Genomic DNA, 22,539 nt, shown 5'->3' on the forward strand with positions numbered 1-22,539 from the left:
TCCACGCATCCATGCAGCACGGGGATAACCAAACGAAGACGCTCGCTCAAAGGTCTGCCCCTGGTCAAGTGTGGAGCAGGGCTCTGACCGTGTGGGTCTGTCCCAGGCCACCGTCCTGGCCGGCCCTCCCATCTTTCTAAGGACGCCGTCCCCATCGCCACGCTGTCTTTACTGCCACCGGCAACGGGGGTGGCAAGGTCAGGAGGCACTGACCGCCCAGACCACACCCCGAGTGGAAGGCCAGCAAGGACGGCCGCCTCCCTGGGGTCTGAAGGCCTGCACCAGGCCGGTAACACAACCCGCTTCCGCAGAGAAGTGTGTCAGTGAGACCAGCCGGCTCAATGGGCTCTTTATTTGAAAGGTTCTGCGGAGCCACCACCACGCTGAATAGGCTGTAGGCAGCGGCCTCGGCTGGCCTCAGCTGCTGGGACAGGAACGGGTCCGAGGGGCAGTGCGCGAAGACCTGCAGGTGCTGTCCGCCCCGGGCCTGCCAGGAACTAGCCGTGCGACACAGAGCAGCTTTCCCACGCCGACCACAGGGCCTGGGGCTGTGACCTTCAGGACAGGCCGAGCTGGCTGCGTCCACACGCTCCCCGCAGTGGGAAAACACCAGTCGGACAGCGCCTGGAGCGGAGCCTGGCCCCGCACCCACCCCCAGCCTGGCCTCCTGGACGTCTTCTAGGAGGAGGGTCAGGATGAGACAGCAAACCCAGGACGCCGGCCATGGGGGTGGCCATCAGGGCTGTCTGAGGCTTAAGTCCTAAAACAACCATCTCATCCTCCACGTTGGCCTCTAAGTGTGGCCTCCCGTGCGGAACCCTGCGCATCAGTGGTAAAGGCCTGCGCCCGTCCGAGGCCCTCCCCACCCCACCCCGTCTGGGCAGCCCGGCCCGTGAGCCCGGAGCACCCTGCTCGCAGGGGCAGGAAGTGTTAACAGCAGCGACGACACCACACCACGGGCACTTCCCGAGGCCATGCTCAGGGCTGTACGCACATCACTTCCGAACCCGTTCTCCAGGTCAGAAAACTGAGGCCCACAGAGGCGAAGCGATTTGCCTAGGGCAGTGGTCGGCAAACTCATTAGTCAGCAGAGCCAATATCAACAGCACAACGATTGAAATTTCTTTTGAGAGCCACATTTTTTAAACTTAAACTTCTTCTGATGCCACTTCTTCCACATAGACTCGCCCAGGCCGTGGTGTTTTGTGGAAGAGCCACACTCAAGGGGCCAAAGAGCCGCCTGTGGCTCTCGAGCTGCAGTTTGCCGACCGCTGGCTTAAGGTGACAGCTCCCCTTCACCACACAGCGCTCCACAGCCACTCAGCGCTCCGCAGGCCCTGCACACAGACAGCTGCGCTCTCCAAGCCGCCACCGCGAAGCCCGCAGCACGCGACAGAGGTCGGACGGTCCCGTCAGCAAACACGCCTGCCCCCAGGCCGCACCCCGGCCTCCACCTGCCCCTCCCGGGGCGGCTCACCTGCCGTCACGGTGTCCACGTCCTGGGCCGCCAGCTCCTCCACGTCGGCCCTCCTCCTCAGCTCGAACCGCCGGGACAAGCCCTCGCGTGGCTTCCACAGCTCCTGCACCAGCAGCGGCTTCTCGTTGTCCCCGAACACCCGCACGCACTCCGCCTGCCACGGCCGCTCCGCGTCGCCGGCCTGGCCCACCACGTCGCACAGCACGTACTGGCCGGCGCCGTCGGGGCTCAGGGAGTAGCGCTCCAGCGCCTCCCGCACCAGCTCGCGGGCGCTGGAGCGGCAGGTGGCCAGCACGCTCTTGTAGTGGGCGCCCGTGCACACGCTGTCCCCGAACACCTTGAGCACCCCGGGGGCCGAGAGCCGCGTGGAGAGCTCCGCCGGGTCGTCGCTGGCGCCCAGCTCGGCGAAGGTGGCGTCCAGGTCGCGGTACTTGTAGCTCAGCGTGCGGGACAGCACGCTTGACAGCAGCTGGCCCTGCCGCTTCAGCTTGTTCTTGGCGGGCGGAGACATGATGAAGTGGGTCCCATAGAACATGGTGGGCCCGTCTTCACGGGCGAGGCTGCGCTCACAGCGCGGGGGGGGCTCCGCGTCCTGGAGGAGACAGGGAGGTCAGGTCAGCATCGGCCGAAGGGGCAGCAAAGGCAAGCGAGGCCCCGTGAGTTGAACAGACACGACAGCCACCTGAGCCACGTGCCCACAGTGGCGGCCTGGGGAAAGCACACATGTGATGTGCAGGCACCCTGCAGGGAGAACTCCGCCAAGAGGCACGGCGCCGCCACGGAGAGGAGGCCACGCCCTGCTGTGTGGTCCCCGCGGGGCAGCCGGGACACAGCCGTGCCGTGGCCGTGTGTGTGCAGGGCCATGGCCTGTCTCCCGAGGTGCCCCCCACCCCCGCCCACCACATGGCACCGCAGAGAAGGTGCAGAGCACAGGAGTGGGAACTGCCTGGCCTCCCTCTCCCACACCACAGCCTGGGACGGAGCAGGGGGAAAGGGGGCCTGGGACGGGGCGGGACAGGGGAAGTGGGCCTGGGACAGAGTGGGGTGGGAAGGGGGCCTGGGACAGAGTGGGGGGGGAAGGGGGCCTGGGACAGTGTGTGTGGGGGAAGCGGGCCTGGGACAGAGGGGGGGGGCGGGCCTGGGAGAGGGGGAGGGGCGGGCCTGGGACAGAGTGGGGGGGAAGCGGGCCTGGGACGGGGGGGGGTGGGGAGCGGGCCTGGGACAGAGTGGGGGGGGAAGCAGGCCTGGGACTGGGGGGGGGGGGGAGCGGGCCTGGGATGGAGCGGCTGGGGGGGGGGGAGCGGGCCTGGGACGGGGGGGGGGGGGAAGCGGGCCTGGGACAGAGTGGGGGGGGGCGGAGCGGGCCTGGGACAGAGTGGGGGGGGAAGCGGGCCTGGGAGGGGGGGGGGGAAGCGGCCCTGGGACAGAGTGGGGGCGAGGGAAGCGGGCCTGGGACGGAGCGGCTGGGGGGGGGGGGGAAGCGGGCCTGGGACGGAGCGGCTGGGGGGGGGGGAAGCGGGCCTGGGACGGAGCGGCTGGGGGGGGGGGAAGCGGGCCTGGGACGGAGCGGCTGGGGGGGGGGGGGAAGCGGGCCTGGGACGGCTGCACTGGGATGTCCGTGTGACCCCGAGACACAAAAGGGCTCTCCAGCACCGGAGGCATGCTGGGAATGCAGGCAATCCTCCCACCGCGTCCAGCCTGGCGCTCGGCCCCGGCCAGACCACAGCTGCTCTTGGAGGGGTCAGTGCACACTCCTGGGAGCTCTGGTGTGACAGCCGGCCATCAGTCCAGTGCACCCAGTGTCATCCCAGTGCACTCAGTGCTCCAGCTGACATCCCAGTGCTCCCAGTATTCCCAGCGACATCCCAGTGCTCCCAGCCATCAGCCCAGTGCACCCAGTGCATCCAGCCATCAGCCCAGTGCTCCCAGCGTCAGCCCAGAGCTCCCAGCCATCATCCCAATGCTCCCAGCTGTCAGCCCAGTGCTCCCAGTGTTCCCAGCCATCAGCCCAGTGCTCCCAGTGTTCCCAGCCATCAGCCCAGTGCTCCCAGCACTCCCAGTGTCCTCCCAGTACTCCCAGCCCAGTGCATCCAGCCATCAGCCCAGTGCTCCCAGCATCCTCCCAGTGCTCCTAGTGCTCCCAGCATCCTCCCAGTGCTCCCAGCCATCAGCCCAGTGCTCCCAGTGTTCCCAGCCATCAGCCCAGTGCTCCCAGTGTTCCCAGCCATCAGCCCAGTGCGCCCAGTGCTCCCAGGTGTCAGCCCAGTGCTCCCAGGTGTCATCCCAGTGCACCTAGTGCTCCCAGCCATCAGCCCAGTGCTCCCAGCCGTCAGCCCAGTGCTCGCAGGGCTGGCTCTAAGAGTGCCTGGGGCTCGCCGGGGCCCTGGGGAGCAGGGGGTGGCTGAGGGCATCTCCACGCACAAACACGAAGCTCAGCACCACATCAGCGAGGACGGGCCCACTTCCGTGCTCATGCCCTCACCAGAGACGAGAGCAGGCAGGCCAGAGAAGCTCATTTTCTAGAAGCTTCTAGAAACAGTGTCCAGGTCCCAGTAAGGACCTGGTGGCATTGGGCACCTGTGACAAATGGCAAGCGCTAAACTCAGCGGAAGCCGAAGCCCTCAGTCCCACTCCCTGCCGGCTCCAGGGGCGGGGGGAGAGCTGGGGCACCCACCCGCAGCCGCGGCTCCCTCCCGGCGGCGCCTGCCCAGGGGTCACGCGTCGCGGCACGAGGCTCTCTCGGCCTCACGTGAGGAGGCCGCACGGAGGAGGAGGCTGAGGCTTCGCTTCTCCCCAGGAGCGAGGTGGTGTGGCTGGTCCCGTCAGCCCCAGGGAGCCGCTGGCCATGGCTCCCCCAGCCCGGGCCGCCAGAGGCTGGAGTTTACAGCCGAGCATGGCCGAGCGCACACCGGACACGGCCCGGCTCTGCCCCCATCACAGGCACAGCCGCGCCCGGACACCCCCTCCGAGGGCCTCCTCCTCCAGGCAGAGCCCCGTGTTGACCACACCCGAGTGGTGGCTTGTGGCCAGACGCCTGGCCTTGGAGGTGTGTGTGGTTGTGCGTGCGACGCTGAAAACGCAGACACTGCGGCTAAGCAGAAAGGCCCCAGGTGCAGTGGGGGTGGGCTGCTATTCTTCTGTTTTTACATTTTCTCCATCGATTTCCAGAGAGAGCGGAAGGAAGGGGAAAGGTGAGGAGGGAGAGGGAGAAGCATCAATGTGAGAGAGACGCCGATCGGCCGCCTCCCACACACCCCAAAAGGGACCGGGAACCGGACCCGAGACCCTTCAGTCCGAGGGCCAGTGCTCTAACCATTGAGCAGCACCTGCGAGGACATGAGTTGCTATTTTTCGCTGGGGTGGATCTAGGCTCTATAACATCTAAATCCAGTGCAATTCTGTTTTCATAAAAAATAAATAACAAATTATATCGTCCGTGCCAGGGCCTTGGGAGCCAGCGCCCTCCCTCCTTCCAGCAGTTTCCGGGCGCACGAAGGAGAACGTGGTTCCTGCCTCTCCGCTCGCTCCTTCCGAGGCCCAGCAGGCGGGGACACCGGGGCCCTCGTCCTTCACCAGGAGGCCCCGCTCGCTCCGTGGCTTTGCAGAGGGCAGCCACGGATGCCACTGTTCCCTCGCCACCTCCCCTCCCACCCCCGAGGCCCAGTGCAGCCTGTCGGTCAGGACGGGGCGGACTCTTTCCAGGACGAGGCGCCCGGTCGGGCTGGGGGGCAGGGGAGCCTCAACCTGCCTTTCCCGTTTCTGCTCCCGCCCTCGGCCGTCTGGCGTCTGGTCCGTCACACTGAGCCCGGACAGGGCCCGGGGGTGCAGGACTCGCTTCTGCTTCTGCTTCTCCGAGGGAAGGATTCTGTCTCGTCCTCGGGGAAGAGGCCAAGTTCTGATGAAAACAAGCCCGAGTCGCCCCAGCGGGAGCCGCGAGCGAGGTCAGTGCGAGGATGACGACATGGGCGGGGGACACGCAATGTGGAATCCATTAGTGTTCCCACCAGGACGGCCGGACAGGAAGCGAGGGCAGGGCGCCGGCCGCGTTATCCCCTCCGTCCGTCCGTCCGTCCGTCCGTCCACAAACCCATCCCGCAGCCGGGCCAGAGCGACGCTTTTACACAGAATCATTTAATCGGTTCGGGTGACGCCAGCCTCCTGCCGGCCCGAGGGCTGGCTCCGCTCTGGAATGCACGGAGGTGGCGGCTCCGGAGACACCTGTGATCGGGCTGGGAACATTCTTTCCGGCAATGGCAATCCACATTCACCGGGCACTTGACAGGCTGGGCGGGAGCGGCGGGGCTGCCTCTGCCCGCCGGCCTCTGGGGAAACAGCCGGCCCCCGCGGCCCCCAAGCCCCCTCCCCGGCTCCGGCCCCGGCCCCCGGCCCCCGGCTCCGGCCCCGGCCCCCGGCCCCCGGCCCCCGGCCCCCGGCCCGGCCCGGTTCTGTGGCCCCGGGTCTGTTCGGTCAGGTGCGGAATGGCCGAGGGCGGGAAGCCGCACAGGAACCGCCGGAGGCCGCGCTGGGGGCCGCCGGGCCGGTGACCGGGAAAACCAGGCCGGCGGGTGGGGGATGTCAGCCCCTGAGGAGGCTGGACCCCGCCCGCCTCCCCGAACTCCCCAGCCGGGCGGGGGGTCCTCCCGGGGCAGGGCGCCCTCGCCCCGCCGGCAGGCCTTCAGGACCCGAACCCCGGGCGGCGATGGCCCCGGAGCCGCCGGTTGCCATGGCAACGGGACAAGCCCCGCTTCAGGGCCCGGAGATGTCCCGTGAGGGCCCGCCGCCGAGCGCGCGTCCCGCGGCCTCCCGCCCGCCGCCGCGCCCCCGCGCAGCCCCCGCCTCAGCGGCGCCCGCCACCTCCGCCCCCCTCGCGCCCGCTGCCCGCACTCACCTCCAGCCCGGCCCGCCGCCTCCCTCCGCGTGGCGCCCACACCCGCGGCCGCCGCGGCCCGAGCCGAGCGGCGCCTCCTGCCGGCCGCTCAACGGACGGGGCGGGGTCTCGGGGGCGGGGCCTCGGGCGGGGCCAGCCAAGACTGAGGCCGGCTCCTCTCGCGAGCCACCAATGGGCGGGCCTAGACCTCGAGGGGGCGGGGCCTCGAGGGGAAGGGCGGGGCCGGTGATAGGTTGAGCTGGGCGCCAGCGCCACCTGCCGGCCGGTTGTGTGGGTGTGGCCTAGAGCGCGGGGGCGTGGCTTCCAGGACAGAGGCGGGAATGGGGCTGTTCCTGCACCCTCTTTAGGGTTCCGGGGCAGGGCCTGGGCACGAGGGGCGGAGCCAGGGAACTGGGGTGCCCGGTGCGGCCTCAGGCTCTGGGGATAAGTGGGCGGTGTTCTGTCCTCGCCTGTGAGTCCTGCAGTGGACCGGGCCAAGGAGAGAAGGGAGCAAGCAGGCTGATATAGGAACATCTAAGACACGGAAAGGGGATGAGAGTGCTGGTTCTGTCTCCCCTACAATCTGTCCCCCCAACCCTTAAGCCATAATGTTAAATGCCAGATCAGATCAAGAAGCTCTTCTGCTTATGTCAATGCAAAAGAGGGTCAGGGCAGATCCGGGCTCTGGCCCAACCACCCTCCTTGGGTGACCGTGTTTTTTTGTTTTTTGTTGTTTTTTTAAAATATATTTTATTGATTTTTTACAGAGAGGAAGAGAGATGGATAGAGAGTTAGAAACATCAATGAGAGAGAATCATCAATCAGCTGCCTCTTGCACACCCCCTCCTGGGGATGTGCCTACAACCAAGGTACATGCCCTTGACCGGAATCGAACCCGGGACCTCTCAGTCCGCAGGCCGACGCTCTATCCACTGAGCCAAACTGGTTCCAGCTGGATGACTGTGTTTTAAAAGAAACGTGTCCTTAGAGCTCACTTTGGCACCAGCCCTCCAGCTGCAGTTTCACCTTGGAGAAAGGCGCCTCACAGACGGGTCCCTTGTACCCCGGTGCTCAGGGCAGGCCTGGGCATCAGGTAGCCTTGGATGCAAAGATGCAGGATTCTCACCCTGGGAGTGAACCTTTGGGTCGGCAGCTGTTGCAGGATGAACCCCAAATTTGCTAAGGAAAGGTGGGAAGAGGGAACAAGCACTGATTGACCACCTACTGTACTCCCCATCCTATGTGAGGGGCTTTGCTTAGGTCACACATGGAGAGCTCACAGCAACCTTGGTGAGGAAATTGTTGCTCCCATTTTACAGGTGAGTAAGTAGAGGCTTAGAGGAGTCAGACAGCCAGAGAGAATCAAAGATTGAGCTTGGAACACTCCCATACACCCCCCCGCCCCCCCACACACACACACACACAGGAACCCCATATCCATGCACAACCTCCCCTCACCCAGACCCTGAAGGGGCAAATCGCAGGACCGGAAGGAGATCCTGGGTTGAGGCCCGTGTTTTCCTTGTAAAGAATTTCTGGCCCTGATCAGGGCCCTTGGCCATCCCTCCCCACACTCCGCTTCAGCAGGGGTGGGCAGACCGCGGCCTGTGGGCCGCACCTGAGCGGCTGTGTTGATAAAGTTTTATTGGAGCACAGCTATGCCTGTTTGTTAACCTGTTGTCTACCACTGTCTTCATGCAACAGGCTTGATAGGCCAAACAGCCTAACACACTTACCACGGGGCTCTTGCCAAAAGCCTTTGCTCCCCGCCTTTAGGGTCTCATCTTGCTAGCTATTTGGGGTCACCCCGCTTTTGAACTCTCTGCATCTTTGCCGGGGTCATTCCCTCGGCCTTGAAACTCCCTTGCCAATTCGTTGGCTCAGGCCGCCGTGAGGACATAGCTCAGCCTGGGGGGCTTCAATAGTGGGGTTTTATTGTCTCGCAGTCTGGCTGGAAGTCCAAGGTCAAGGTGCCATTGGGTAGGGACGTGGAGGCCTCTCCCCTTGGCTGTAGACGGCTGTCTTCTCCCTGTGCTCACATGGCCGTCCCTCTGCCCTCCTCTTCTCGTAAGGTAAGGTGACCAGACGTCCCGCTTTTGGGGGGACAATCCCGATTTTTAACAATTTGTCCTGTGTCCTGCGGCATTTTAAAAAAGTCCCGATTTTATTTTTCCAAAAATCGGGACTTTTTTAAAACACGGGACAAATCGTTAAAAATCGGAACTGTCCCACCAAAAGCAGGACGTCTGGTCACCTTATCGAAAGACACCGGTCATAGTGAATGAGGACCCACCTAACTCAGTCCTCTCTCCAGAGGCCCCATCGCAAAATGGTCGCCTCCTGCAGTGTCGGGAGCTGGAGCTTCAATACGTGACTCTCAGGGGCACGCAGCTCAGCCCACCACACGCGCGTCACCGCCTGGCCAGTGCCTTTAGGACTCGGACCCGGGCTCCTTATACGGCCGCCGGCCTGTGAGATGGTCCCGTGACTCACACCCTCTCGGCGTCAGGCCCCGTGCGGGGTCCCTGGCCTTGTTGAATGAGGCTGGCCTGTGTAACAATAGGCTGTTCTCAAAACGGCCGTGTGACTTCTGGATCTGAATGGTGAGAGGTGGCGTCTGCCCTTGCTCGCAGTTGGATGGCTTGTTCTGGGGGAAGCCACCGGCCGCAGAGAGAAACGCAGGCCTTCTGCCAGCAGCCCGCACCCAGCACCAAGTCCCCGTCCACGGGAGGGAGCGTGCCGGCTGGGGTGAGGTCCCGGGCCCAGGAGACGGCGTAGGAACGAATGCAGCTTTCCCCTCCCGGCTGCCTCCGGTGAGGGGCCTGTGCCAGAGCCGCCCAGCGCCGCTGCCCCACTATCCCGGCCTCAGAAACCACGTGCGAGGGGAGATGTTCGTGGTGGGCTCAGGCCATGGCGTTTGGGGTGGTTTGCTGTGCAGCGATAGATCGGTGCCTGATACAGCCTCTCGGGATGGCCTCCCGGGCCGGGCGGGGCTCTGCACCCCTCCTCCGCTGCCACACCCGTGTCTTAAACCTCCTGTGCCACGTCCATGTACAGAGCGGCCGGATGGTGATGATCTCTGAACGCATAACCATCTGGCCACTCAGTGTAGGTCCTATTGAATAATAGGCTAATATGCAAATTGCCCCCTAGACCAGGAGTTCGACCAGCAGGCAGGCCGGCCAACCACCCATGTCCCCTCCCCCTGGCCAGGCTGGCCGGACCCCACATACACACACACACACACACACACACACGCTGAGTGGCCAGATTATTATGCGTTCAGAGACCATCATCATCTGGCCCCTCAGTGTACATCGAACTCATTCCTTAAATACAAATGAGGTGTCCTCCCCGCCTGTAATCCTCTTTCACTGCACTTGGGTAAAGAAGGGCCTGCAAAGCCCCACCCGGGCCGCTCCAGCTGCTCTCTCCTCTGCCACGGGCTCCCGTCCGGCCCCTGTCTTCAGACATGGAGCCCCTCGCCGCCCCCGAACCACGACCCCCTCACCGCTCAGCTCCCTACACCTCGTCCTGCCGTCCGCACCGGGCAGCCCCGTGCGCCCTGACCCTGGTCTTCACGGTCAGCTCCAGCTCAGGACCTCCCTCAGGGAGGTATCACGTCGTATGTTCCACACACACCGGAACGCGTGCTCCCCGGGGCAGGCGTCTCCTCTGTCTGCGTCGCTGCCCTTGGCCGCGGGTGAGTGTTCGATGAGCAAACGAAGGAATGAACATATTTCATCTCGCCTCTCACCGGCCCCCTCAGCGGGGAGCTCCCCCCGGGCAAGGGCTGGCTCTTACTCATTTTTGTATCTGGCCCTGGGCCCTTGGGCGGGTGAGCAAAAGACGTTTTTTGAGCTTTGGGGTTGAGTCTCCTTTGAAAAGTCACGGGACAAAAATAAAGTGTTGCGCTGCCCTCTGCGGCCACCAGGGGGCGGCGGAGTCCTGGGACTCTTTCCTGGAAAGGCCCATCCTCTGAGCCCCAGGGAGCCGCCTCGGGTTGAGGTCAGGGTGCACGTTCCAGGGGCCCAGAAACACAGAGCCGGCTTTGGGGCCTGCAGAGAGGAAGGGCGGTGGCAGCGGGCACAGGGACAGCCATCGAGCCCAGCTTTCCTTCCCGAGACTCTGCATCCCAGGAGGGGGCTAGCAAAACCAGTGACTCCATCCGGGGATTCCTCTGGAAGAACTCGGCCCACGGCCTATGAACAGCAGGCCTGGGGCGGGGGGTTGGGGGGGTCCTTTCGGGTGGACTGTCAGCCAGGAAGCAGTCCCGACTTCCCCTCCCCGTGGTGTCCTGAGCACATGGCAGACCCTCTGGGGGCGAGTCCTGCTGGGGGCACAGGAGGGCGGTGCGCCAGGGACCCCGAGTCCAGGTGACCCCTTCAGTGGAAATACCACCTCCCTCAGTCACTCGCAGGCAGACGGGCATGAAGCTGGGCCGTGGCTGTGTCCAGTGGACACGAACCGACCAGCCAGGTCCCGATGTCCTTAAATAGATCGCGTCAAACTAACCCGCTCCAGTGCTGGGCCTGCTCTTAAGAAACTCGAACGGCATTCCCTCAGCTATCAGAATGTCTCAAAATGTAAGAAATTTCAAAACCAGCCCTAGCCGGTGTGGCTCAGTGGGTGGAGCATTGGCCTGCGGACTGAAGGGTCCCAGATTGGATTCCGGTCAATGGCACATGCCCGGGTTGTGGGCTCGATCCCCAGTGGGGGACTTGCAGGAGGCAGCTGATCCAGGATTCTCTCTCATCATAGATGTTTCTCTCTCTCTCCCCCTCTTCCTTCCTCTCTGAAATCAATACAAATACATTTTTAAAAAATACTTTCCTAGAAGAAATTTAAAAGTCACTGCGGCGGGGCCAGTAGACTGTCTGTGTGGTGAAGTCTCTGGACGTCCTGGTGCCCGCGGGACCGGAAACGTGGAGACGCGTCTTTCAGCCCTGGCCGGTGCGGCCTGCCGCCCGACCCATGCACCCAGAGGTGCAGGTTCAATTCTTGGTGTCAATGTCTCTCTCTCTCTTTCCTTCTCTCTCTTTCTCCCTCTCTTTCGCTCTCTCTCTCTCTCCCTCCCTCTTTCCCTCTCTCTCTCTCTCCCCCCCACTCTCTCTCTCTCTCTCTCTCTCTCTCGCTCTAAAAAAAATAAATAAGAATATGTTTTAAAGAGAGAGGCGCCCTTCCCAAGGACCTGATGGCCCGGGTTTTCGGAGCGTCCTCGGCTTGTTTTAAAGTTGCATTTCCACCGCAGCAGCATTAGGGTCAGCGTCCTTAGCGGAAAGCAGCCGGGGGAGTCCGGCCAGACGTGACACCACCCCCGTGGGCACGGGGCCTGCGGACGGCACGCTGCTGCAGGACCGCGTGTGCGTGGCGGGGCCCACGTACCCGCGGAGCCTGCTTCTGGGTTGTTCGCGTGATGCATTGCCCGTGAGCATCCTGAGACGGCACCACGTGAACACGTGTGTGTGTGTGTGTGTGTGTGTGTGTGTGTGTGTGAAAACGAGGAAGGCTGAGGCAATATGATGCCATGACTTATTCTTAACCTGGGAGCTGGGGACCGCTGACCACCCTCTCTCTCTGTTTGAACCGTAGAGGATACATGGGGGCGTGAAACAGGGACGGGCCCAGGGTGCGAGGCGCGGGGCGGGCTGCCTTGTTCACGAAGACGTCAGAAGAAAGGGGGCCCAGGGCAGGGTCTGCCTCGCTTTCCCGAATGTGGGGTGGAAGGGCGTGGTCCAGCCAGAGGCCTCCTTTTGGCTCCGGAGGAGGAGAATGTGTGAGCACCCCTAACCTAACCTGAGCCCAAGGGGCAGAAGCAGGAGCCGTCCTCTCTCCATGGAGACGGGACATCGCACACGTGTGTACCAGACACCGCCTCACATCCACAGCGCCACGCCAACACGGATCCGCCAGCAGGACGCCTCCTGCACGGACGCCTCACACATGTGGACGGGGCAGGTCCATGAAGTGGGTCAGAGCCCGTTCCCCATCAGAGGCCACATGCTGCCCCTGAAGGGCACCCAGGGTGACCAACCGGCCCCCAGGCCCCGAGCCTGCCCCCCCCCCAGAGGCCCAGGAACCACCTCGGCCCTGCAGCAGGGCAGGTGCTAATCCTAGAAGCTCGAGCCGCCTTCTCCGTGGCTGTCGAGGCTGTCGCAGTGGCGGGAGGGCCCCGGGCCCCCAGGCCGGCACCATGGGCCCGCCACCCACAGGCACGGAGCTCCGGGGCCCATGAGGCTTTCCTGAGGGACCCCAGGAGCAGCTTCTAGAACGGAGGCTGTAGGTCTTCAGGCCGCGGCCCCTTTGGGCCCCTGTGCGCCCCACCCTACTCTACTCCACCCCCTGGGGCTTTCCTGGGACCCGCCCGGCCCTTCAGGACTGAGGAGAGAATGCCAGCCCGCTCAGCCTGCTCCGCCTTCCCCGCTCCAATCGAGGCAGAAGGCACGGATTTCAACCCTCCCCGTGGGGCAGCCCTGGCCTCCGGCTGGTCACCCATGGACTAAGTGGTCGGCAAACTCATTTGTCAACAGAGCCAAATATCAACAGGACAGCGATTGAAATTTCTTTGGAGAGCCACATTTTTTAAACTTAAATGTCTTTGTTTTAAAATGTATTTTATTGATTTTTTTACAGAGAAGAAGGGAGAGGAAGAGTTAGAAACATCGATGAGAGAGAAATACCAGCTGCCTCTTGCACACCCCCTACTGGGGATGTGCCAGCAACCAAGGTACATGTCCTTGACTAGAATCAAACCTTGGACCCTTCAGTCCGCAGGCCGACGCTGAGCCACACCGGTGAGCCACACCGGTCAGGGTGGAATTTAAACTTTTTCTCATGCCACTTCTTCAAAACAGACTCGCCCAGGCTGTGGCATTTTGTGGAAGAGCCACACTCAAGGGGCCAAAGAGCCGCATGTAGCTCATGAGCCACGGTTTGCCAACCGCGGGTCTAGGAGGCCCCTCGTCAAGGCCAGGCCTGTCCACCGAGCGTGTGCGTGGGAGCGGGGCGGGTGGGAGCCCGCTGAGTGCCGCTCCCGGTGCCCGCCTGTGTGCCAGGCGTGCAGGCTGGCGCTGCCCCCGGCTCTGAGGCTGGGCTGCTCGGGGCTCCAGAGGTCGGGGTGCCCTCCCCCTGTGCTGGGGGGAGGGGGGGCTCCCAGGGCCACTGGTTTCACCTGGCGAGGCCCTGAGTATTAGTGTCACGAGCCCTGGTCCCCAGCGGGCAGGCCCGGGGCGTGGCTCTCAGGCTCCCCGGCTTCTGGGCGTGAGACGACGTGTCCCCGTCACCGCCCAGCCTCTCCCCTCTGCACCGAGGGCCGCACCGAGGGCCAGGGCGGCTGGTGGGCCCTGCGTCCTACCCGCTCCTCTGGCCGCTCCGGAGCTCCCCAGAAAGGGACCAGGGCGTGGAGGTGCACAGCCAGCCCCACGCGGGAACACTGAACAGCCTGGTCCCGTGCCCACAGGGCCCCCTGCAGGCACTGCGAGGAGGTGCAAACTGAGTGCCAGCCGGCTCACCCAAGGCAGCGCTGGCCTGGCTCTGCCATCGGCAGGGCAGCCGCTCCCTCCCGGGGGCGCTACCGTCCAGGGTGTCAGAAGACACCCGTCTGGAGGAGATGCGTCAGGGGCCGCCTCCGAGGCAGCCCTGACCGACACTTCCTTCCCCCGGGGCCCGAGGGCGGGGGCGGCTGCCCTGGGAGCGGCCTCGGGCCTCACCGTCCTGGAGGGCGGCTGTGCCCGCGGAGGCGGCTGTGCCCGCGGGAGGGTGGCTGTGCCTGCGAGAGGGCGGCTGTGCCCGCGGAGGCGGCTGTGCCCGCGGAGGGCGGCGGGAGGGCGGCTGTGCCCGCGGAGGCGGCTGTGCCCGCGGAGGGCGGCGGGAGGGTGGCTGTGCCCGCGGGAGGGCCCGCTCCGGGCTGGGGTTCGCAGGAACGCTCCCCGGCGCCGGCGGCCCGCACTTGGCCCCCTCGGCCGGCAGGGCGCCGGGCAGGTGGAGGTACCTCCGGACGGCGCAGCAGTGGGTGCCGGCGCCGAGCGCCACGAAGAGGTGCCAGATGGCGTGGGCGAAGGGCACCCGGCGTCGCTCTGGAAGAACACGGTGCCCAGGCAGTACAAGGCCCCTCCGGTCAGCAGCTCCCACAGGCCCTCCGCGTTGGGCTGTCGGCAGGATGGGGTGCGAGGGGGGTCGGAGGAGCGGCCAGCACGGTGGGGAGCGCCCGGCCATTCCCCCGAAAACGAAGAGACCTGGCGAGCCGCCCGGGGTCCTGGGCGGGGCGTCTCAGCACTGGCTGTCACCCCTCCTCCCGAGTCAGTTCTCCCGTGTGACGCGCTTCTACTGAAACCTCCAGGATGCCTCAGCCTTTACCCTGCCTCCCGTCACCCCGGCCCGCCCAGCGGCCGAGCGGGCAGGAGTGAGCCCACCGCCACCTCCAGGCTCCCCGAGCATCGTGCCCCCGCCCACCGCGGAGCAGCCCCGCTCCGCTGGCTGTTGGCCGAACAAAATGGCATTTGTGCCCTGGCTGGTTTGCTCAGTGGTTAGAGCATCAACCTGTGGACTGAAGGGTCCCAGGTAATTCTGGTCAAGGGCATGTACCTTGGTTGTGGGCACATCCCCAGTAGGGGGTGTGCAGGAGGCAGCTGATTGATGTTTCTAACTATCCCTCTCTCTTCCTCTCTGTAAAAAAAATCAATAATATATATATATATATATTTTAATGTTTTCCCCACATGGCAGCCCTGACCAACTTTTAAATCATTTTTCACGAAAATTTTCAGCCGAAAATATTCACAAACATCCGAATTGTAATATATTTATTGTAGGGAGCGGCTATAGATCAAGCCTCGGACTGATTTGTTGGCAAAGCCACAAATAAACACCAGCTTAGAGGGCACAGCCCTCTAAGCATCATTAAGCTTGACCTTATGGCACGCCCTAGATCCGTAGTAGGCAAGCTGTGGCTCTCGAGCCACAAGTGGCTCTTTGGCCCCTTGAGTGTGGCTCTCCCACAAAATACCATGGCCTGGGCGAGTCTATTTTGAAGAAGTGGCATTAGAAGGAGTTTAAATTTTAAAAATTTGTCTCTCTAAAGAAATTTCAGTCATACTGTTGATTTTTGGCTCTGTTGACTAATGAGTTTGCCGACCACTAGATCCTGGGTTACTAATGAGCTGTGGGAGGTGCAGCAAGTGCCGCCAAAACAAGTGAAACTCACAAGAAGATTGTAACTACGGTGACCACTGCCTTGTTTGTCTCTGGCTGTAAAGTAAAGGCTCAGCGTGGGGTCTGGAAGTCCCTCTCTGAGGTCTCAGCCAGGCACAGGAGATCCGTGGAGCCCCAGCTTATTCTCTTCGTCTGTCTTTGCTTCATCCTTCACCACCCCCCACCCCTTCAGGCTCGCCAAACCCTTGGCTGTGCTGGCCTGGCACAATTTATTTTTATAATATTCATTGCAAATTGATTTTCTAATTAAATTCAAACTATCGTGGCGTGTGGGGGTGGTTTCCGTGTTGGATACGTGGTAGTTAACTGGTTAAATACGAATAAACGTGGGAAAAGCTAACCTATAAAAATGAAAACAGATCACAGTGACAGCAATGGGACAGGCCTTCACTGCCAAGGACTCAAATGCGATTAGCGCTACAAGAGGGGATGGTTTGACGTTAGTGTAAAAACAGGCCCGCCCAGCTGGGTGGCTCAGTGGTTGAGCATCAACCCAGGAACCAGAAGGCCCCCAGTTCAACTTCCGGGCAGGGCACATGCCAGGGTTATGGGCTGATCCCCAGTAGGGAGCATGCAGGAGGCGACTGGTGGATGTTTCTCCTCGCTGTTTCTTTCTCCCTTCCTCTTTCTCAAATCAATACAACATTAAAAAGAAAAACGAGCCCTAACCGGTTTGGCTCAGTGGATAGAGCGTCGGCCTGCGTGCAGACTGAAGGATCCCAGGTTCAATTCCGGTCAAGGGCATGTACCTTAGTTGCCGGCACATCCCCAGTGGGGGGTGTGCAGGAGGCAGCTGATCGATATTTCTCATTGATCTTTCTAACTCTATCCCTTTCTCTTCCTCTCTGTAAAAAATCAGTAAAAAAATTTAAAATATATTTAAAACACACACACACACACACACAAAAAAAAATATATATATATTAAAAAAAAAGGGGGGAGGCCCATCGCTGGAACAGAACTGGAGTTTGAGAAACAGACCCTGGACTTCAGAGGAACGTTTTTAAATGGCTGAATCCCTGGGGGGGACTCACCATATATAGATAGTGGAAACGAGTTTAGAAATGAGAAGTCAGCCATAACAGAAACATAAGGAAATATGGGTAAATATTTACAAAAATGTGAGAAGAGGGAGATGTTCTTTAAAAGCCATAAAACTAATTAGATTTTCCTTCATAAACTTTTAACATCTGCCAATAATAATAATTTAAAAATAATACTCTTCTCTGGCCGAAACCGGTTTGGCTCAGTGGATAGAGCATCGGCCTGCGGACTGAAGGGTCCCGGGTTCGATTCCGGTCAAGGGCATGTACCTTGGTTGCGGGCACATCCCCAGTAGGGGACGTGCAAAAGGCAGCTGATTGATGACTCTCTCATTGATGTTTCTAACTCTCTATCTCTCTCCTTTCCTCTCTGTGAAAAATCAATAAAATATATATTTTGTTTTAAAAATACTCTTCTCTGGCCTGGCCAGTGTGGCTCGTTGGTTGCAGCACTGAAAGGCAGTGGGTTCGATTCCCAGCCAGGTTCAATTTCCAGCCAGGGCGCATAGGGGAGGCAACCGGCCGATGTTTCTCTCACATTAATGTCTCTCTCTCTCTCTCTCTCTCTCTTTCGAGGATGACTAATAATAACAGCAGTAACACCGCTCTGTGGCCTAGGTAAGAGGTAACGGGCAGGCTGAGTTTACTGTGTCCATTTAGCAGATGGGGCAGCTGAGGCTCAGAGCGGAGAGGCCCTGTTCTAGCGCCTCCTCAGGGGGGTCGTGTGGACACCCTGAGCCTCGGTTTCCCCTCCTGCCCGAGGAGCGGGCTCCAGGTGGCAGTCCCGGGTCAGTGTGGGTGCTCCCGGGCGGCGGAGGCCCCACGCCAGGCGGACTCACCATGGAGAGGATGACCACGGTGGGGAAGAGCCCATGGCCACGTAGCACAGCAGCTCCAGCAGCTTGTACCTGCGGAGGAGCGGCCACGTGGGCACAGCCGGCACCCGCCCCACCCCACCCCGGGGAGCTGGCAGAGCGGGGTGGCCTCGGCAGGTCTCCTTCCCTCCCCGAGACGCGGTGTCCACGTCGTTATCGGGCCCCGGGCAAACACGACCATAGACCCGGCGCCCTGGCCCATGGGCCCGAGCCCTGCCCTCCAAGGACGGAGTGGCAGCACCAGCCGACCCTATGCCATCCTGGAGGTCGGCGTCTGTGGCTCCGTCTGCTTCCATAGCCCTCTCTGTCCCTCACCTAACGGCTCCGTCCTGTCGCTGGGCTGACGGAAGCACACGGGGCCCTGGGGCTCCGAGCTGCCGCTCCGGGTCAGCCAGCACGGCCGAGGGACGGCAGGCAGTACGGGACGCCCGCAGCGGGTCTGGGAACCCACAGCGTCTTTTTAAAAAACGCTCACGCTGACGCCGGGGGCTGTGGGCCTGTGGCTGTGCCCTCAAGCTCCCGGGCATCCTGGGGTGTCCTCTCTCCAGGGGCAGGAGGGAGACCCCGCTGGAGCCCCCACCCCCCCCGAAGCCCTCCCGCCAGGCTTACCGCTCATGGAAGAAGAAGACATAGACGGTGCCCACGGAGGCCATGACCCAGACCAGCCAGCGCATGTGGGCGTCCCAGGGGCCCAGCTCCCGGAGGTTCAGCCTGTGGAGACCCGAGGGCACAGTCTGAGGGCCCGGCCGGCCCTGCGGGGCCGAGGGGCTGGCCCGCCCGGGAACACGTCCCCGCAGGTCTGTCCGCTGTGGCTGCAGGGGTGAGCTGTGACCTCTCTTAGGAGACACAGAGAGAAAGTCACACGTGAGCAGTCAGCAGAGGGAAATGAGCCGCACGGATGTCTGGGCGTGGGGGCGGGTAGGAGTCTAGCCAGCTGGTGAGGGTGGCATCCTGAAATGCCAAGGTCACAGGTTCAATCCCCGATCGGGGCACATCCAAGAAACAACCAGTAAACAAACAAACAAACAAACAGAGGAAACAACCAATAAATGCATAGATAAATGGAACAACAAATCAGTATTTCTCTTTCCCTCTCTCTCCCCCTTTCTCTCTCCCACTCTTCCTCTTCCTTTTCTCTCTCACTCTCTTTCTTAAAAAAAAAAAAAGTCAATCAGTCAATGAACGAGTTGCCTGCTGGGACGGCCATTGGGCGGATCTGTCAGGCTTTGCCGAGCGCCCACGCGTGGCCCCGCCGGTGCAGTGCCAGGGCCCGGCCGGGACACGCCGTGTGGCACCCATTCACTCCATGCCCTTTCTACCACGCCCGAGCCTCCGGTCTCCTAGCACACACTCTCTAAGTTAGGAGTGTCGAACTCAATCAGAGAAGGGGCCAAAATCTAAAATCCAGCCTAAATCGCGGGCCGAATGGTTTACTGAACAGTCATAAACTGACAATGTCATAAACTGACAGCGGAGTGCAGTGATGACAGCGCGGTGCTGGCCACATTGCAAGGCCTGGCGGGCTGGATTTGGCCCGCGGGCCTTGTGTTTGACACATGTGCTCTAAGTCAAGGTTGTATCCAGGAAGCTTCTATGGAAGTCCGATCTGTTGAGGATAAAATAAAAGCGAACAAAAACGGGGGTTTTCTGATTGGAGCCGCCGTCCATCCGGTGTGGTCCGGGGCCCTCACGCTCTCAGAGGACAGCTGGAAAACCAGAGCGCCACAGAAAACTCACCTGCCGCGCCCGGGCCCGCCCTTCCACACGCACCGCCTGCCAGCCTGCCGGGAACTGGTCACCATGGAGCCTGGGGCTCTCTCGTCCCACAGCCAATCAACCCCCAGCTCTGCTGATTCCTTCCACTGAACAGCTCACAGACCTCACCCCGGACCCCTGCTGCGTGGCCTTCAGCTGTGCCAGCCCAGGGACCTTCAGCCTCAAGTCCTGGAGGAGTTATGGCCGTGCCCTCAGCCACCAGCAGGGGCAGCACAGAGCGCTGCCGTGGTCAATGCAGGCATAAGTAATGGAAGCCAGACGCCCACCCGCACAGAGGCGGAGAGCGGGATCGCTCCAGAAACCTGTCTGCCACGGCAGCTGAGCACAAATCAGCTGGACACGCATCCACACCCAAACAGGCACCTGAGCTACCGGCTCCGGACCCGCAGGCGCTGCCTCGGGGGCTCAGGCCAATGAGAAGCCACTGGCGGACGGAGCCCCTCGCGGCCTCCAGTTCTCGCCTCTGCCCCGTGGCCTCCCGCCTACCCACACACCTGCACCCTCACCAGGGCCTTCTAGGCGTCTAGAAGTCTCCGTCCGCCTGGCTCCCTGGCCTCTGGCAGCCTAAACCCCGAGGGGTTTCAGGAGAGAAGCCCAGGCTGGGCAGGTCTGATGGTGCCAGCAGGCGGGCAGACAGACAGAGGACAGACAGACAGACAGCAGGAATGGCACACCGCCATCCAACGTGTCTGAAAAACAAACGCTCTGTGTGTGCGCGCAGAACCTGTTTACAGGTAGGTGCCCGCACGCGGAGTGGCCGGAGCACCGTGGCTGCTGTGAGAGAGAGAGAGGGCATCCCCCACGTGTGATGTGGACAGACGTCCTGGTGACGCACTGAGGGAAGGAAAGCCAACTGCGGGGCGGCCGGCACAGCCCTCCTGCCGTGTTCGAAGGGGAGAGAAGCAGTGTAAACGTTCACTTACACGTATACACATATACACACATGGTGGGTGTGCACGTGTGCGCTGTCTGCATGGATAGTCACACACGTACGTGTACACACACACACACACACACACACACACTCCGTTTCGTGTGGGAAATTGCTGGGCGCACAGGACAGCTGGTGCTGAGAGCCAGTGAGGCGGCGGCCGCCTCTCTCTGTGCCGTCGGCGTGGTGTGCCCGGTTCCTGTCCCGGCCTTGCCAAGGGCTCAGCCTTCTGGAGAAAGGGGCTGCGCGTAGCTGGTTAAAGGGCCCGGAGATGAGAGTTAATTCTGAAAGGCGTTGGGGGTCAGAGGAGCTTCAGCTAAAGGAACTGGAGACTCTTTTTGTCTAAGGACCCCATGCTATTTATTTAGCACAATTTGTCCTAAGGCCGTGGTCGGCAAACCTCGGCTCGCAAACCACACGGGGCTCTTTAGCCCCTTGAGTGTGGCTCTTCCACAAAATGCCACGGCCTGGCCGAGTCTATTTTGAAGAAGTGGTGTTAGAAGAAGTTGAAGCTTAAAAAATGTGGCTCTCGCCAAAACCGGTTTGGTTCAGTGGTAGAGCGTCAGTCTGTGGACTGAAAAGTCCCGGGTTCGATTCCATCAGGGGCATGTACATTGGTTGTGGGCACATTTCCAGTAGGGGGCGTGCAGGAGGCAGCTGGTCCATGATTCTCTCTCATCACTGATGGTTCTCTCTCTCCCTCTCCCTGCCTCTCTGAAATCAATAAAAAATGTATTTTTAAAAAGTGGCGGGTGAAGGGGACAGAGTGTCAGGAATGACCCCTGAAGCTGCCCCTTGGGAGGAGGGGAGGGGAGGAGAGCAGGGGCGGAGCAGCAGGAGGTGGGAGGTGCCCGGTGAGCATGAGGGGAAGTCCAGGGCAGAGTGTGTGCGAGGGTCTGGCAGGAGGAGGGGGGTGGGGGGCAGGAGGAGGGGGTGGGGGGCAGGAGGTGGGGGGTGGGGGGCAGAAGGGCGGAGCTGTAAGGGTCCAGATTGCCCTCCGGACCTCGGAGAGCCGTGGCGCTAGGGTCCTCCAGCCGTGGCCAGCCCATTAAGTAAAATGAAACCACGGACTGCAGGGCCAGGTCCTCACAGCCGCACGTGGCCAGGGGCCCCTCGGGACCCTTCCCAGGTCGCAGGGTCAGGCAGAGGGGTCTGATTTCCAGGCCCGGGTGGGGCCCACAGGTCGCCAAGTGGCACTCGGGAAGCTGGTCTCAGGGCTGTAGACTGAGTCCTGAGGGGGGGCCTGTGTCTCACAGGGAGTCGCAGTCAAGCACGGGGAGGCTCACGGCTGCGGTGGCAGCGCCTCCTGTCCCCTCAGGTGGAGGGAGAGGGGCTGGGAGGGACCAGGGGGCCCGCCCGGGACCCGCCCTGCAGCCCAGCGCTCCGCCCCCAGGACTCAGGCCCAGGAGCCGAGCCCTGGCTTCCCGGCCTCCTCCTGCCCTCCCTCCTGCAGCTGCCCGACCCCACCCACCCCACCCAGGCCTCACTGCCAGCCCCCCCAGGACACCCCGTCCCGGGGCAGCCACACCGCCTCCTCGGCCCTCAGCCTCTGTCCCTAAAGGTCCCGCTGGCTTTGCAAAGGTCAGCACCCCAGAGGACCGACCTCCAGCGGCCCCCTGCCCCGGGGCCCACGGCACCGCGGCTCCCGAAGGCGGAGGGGCGCAGGTTTGGGCCAGGCCTCCCCGGCTCTGGCCGCCGTGGCAGAGGGCGCGGCAGGACCAGAGGAGACCCTGAAAGGAAACACAGGCTGGAAATGGATCTTATTTTCTCCTAGAGCAGAAGTTGACTGAGAAGCAGGTTGCTATTTTTGCTGCCAGCATCCAGTTGTTATGGCAACCAAGGCCTGCCTCCTGCACCAGGAGTTAGGGTTGGGCGGTTGGTGCCCAGGGCCGAGGGCTCCGCACTCCAGCCTCAGTGCCCTGCTTGGGTTTGGCAGTCTGCTGCTTATAAAACGGGTGACAGTCGCTAACCTGCAGGATGGCCCAAGGAATCCGACATCATCACTGAGAGTGTTTCCCCTTAATCCTCTTTGTGACTGTCCAGCCAGCCACACGGGGCTGGAGGCCAAACCCTCGTCTGCCTAACCCTGCGCCGGGCACTGCTGAGCTCCTGGGGAGATAGAGCCCGCCCACCCTCCTGGCTTCTCCCCACTCCCTGGAGCCCTTTGCCCATCGGCAGCCCCTCCCGTGAGGCCAGCTTCTGCTGTTGTCCCCAGAACACCGGCACCTTCTGACGGATTCTCCTCCCCCTCCCTCTTGGTGGGTGGGAGGGGTGAGTGTGAGGGGGGAGGCAGGAAGGGGCTGGGCTGTGGGCGCTGTGGACAGTGGCCTCAGCAGGTCCAGAGGGACTTCGGAAGCTGG

At 62.2% G+C, this 22,539-nt stretch overlaps 2 protein-coding genes across 3 annotated transcripts in view; both read right to left on the minus strand.

The window, feature by feature from the left end:
• Positions 1-6,465, minus strand: part of RADIL (Rap associating with DIL domain) — a 37,692-nt gene extending 31,227 nt beyond the window's left edge. Inside the window, exons 1-2 of one of the 2 annotated variants that reach the window (XM_084886145.1) lie at positions 6,366-6,465; positions 1,478-2,069 (exon numbers count right to left, since the gene is read on the minus strand). In XM_084886145.1, coding sequence (XP_084742271.1) covers positions 1,478-2,012 — 535 coding nt within the window. In that variant the 5' untranslated portion in view covers positions 2,013-2,069; positions 6,366-6,465. Of the gene's footprint in view, positions 1-1,477; positions 2,070-5,225; positions 5,282-6,365 lie in introns of those variants that run through there. The other variant, XM_084886146.1, reaches the window with a different exon arrangement.
• On the minus strand, positions 4,412-19,274 carry MMD2 (monocyte to macrophage differentiation associated 2; the record flags this gene model as incomplete). Its single annotated transcript, XM_084886109.1, is given in 7 exon segments — positions 4,412-4,547; positions 14,293-14,413; positions 14,416-14,491; positions 17,437-17,465; positions 17,468-17,505; positions 18,082-18,183; positions 19,210-19,274. Coding segments are annotated over 7 exon segments (567 nt in total).
• Positions 19,275-22,539: the final 3,265 nt, after the last annotated feature.

This window comes from Pipistrellus hanaki (genome assembly GCF_964339955.1).
Source record: "Pipistrellus hanaki genome assembly, chromosome: 5".
NCBI lineage: Eukaryota > Metazoa > Chordata > Mammalia > Chiroptera > Vespertilionidae > Pipistrellus > Pipistrellus hanaki.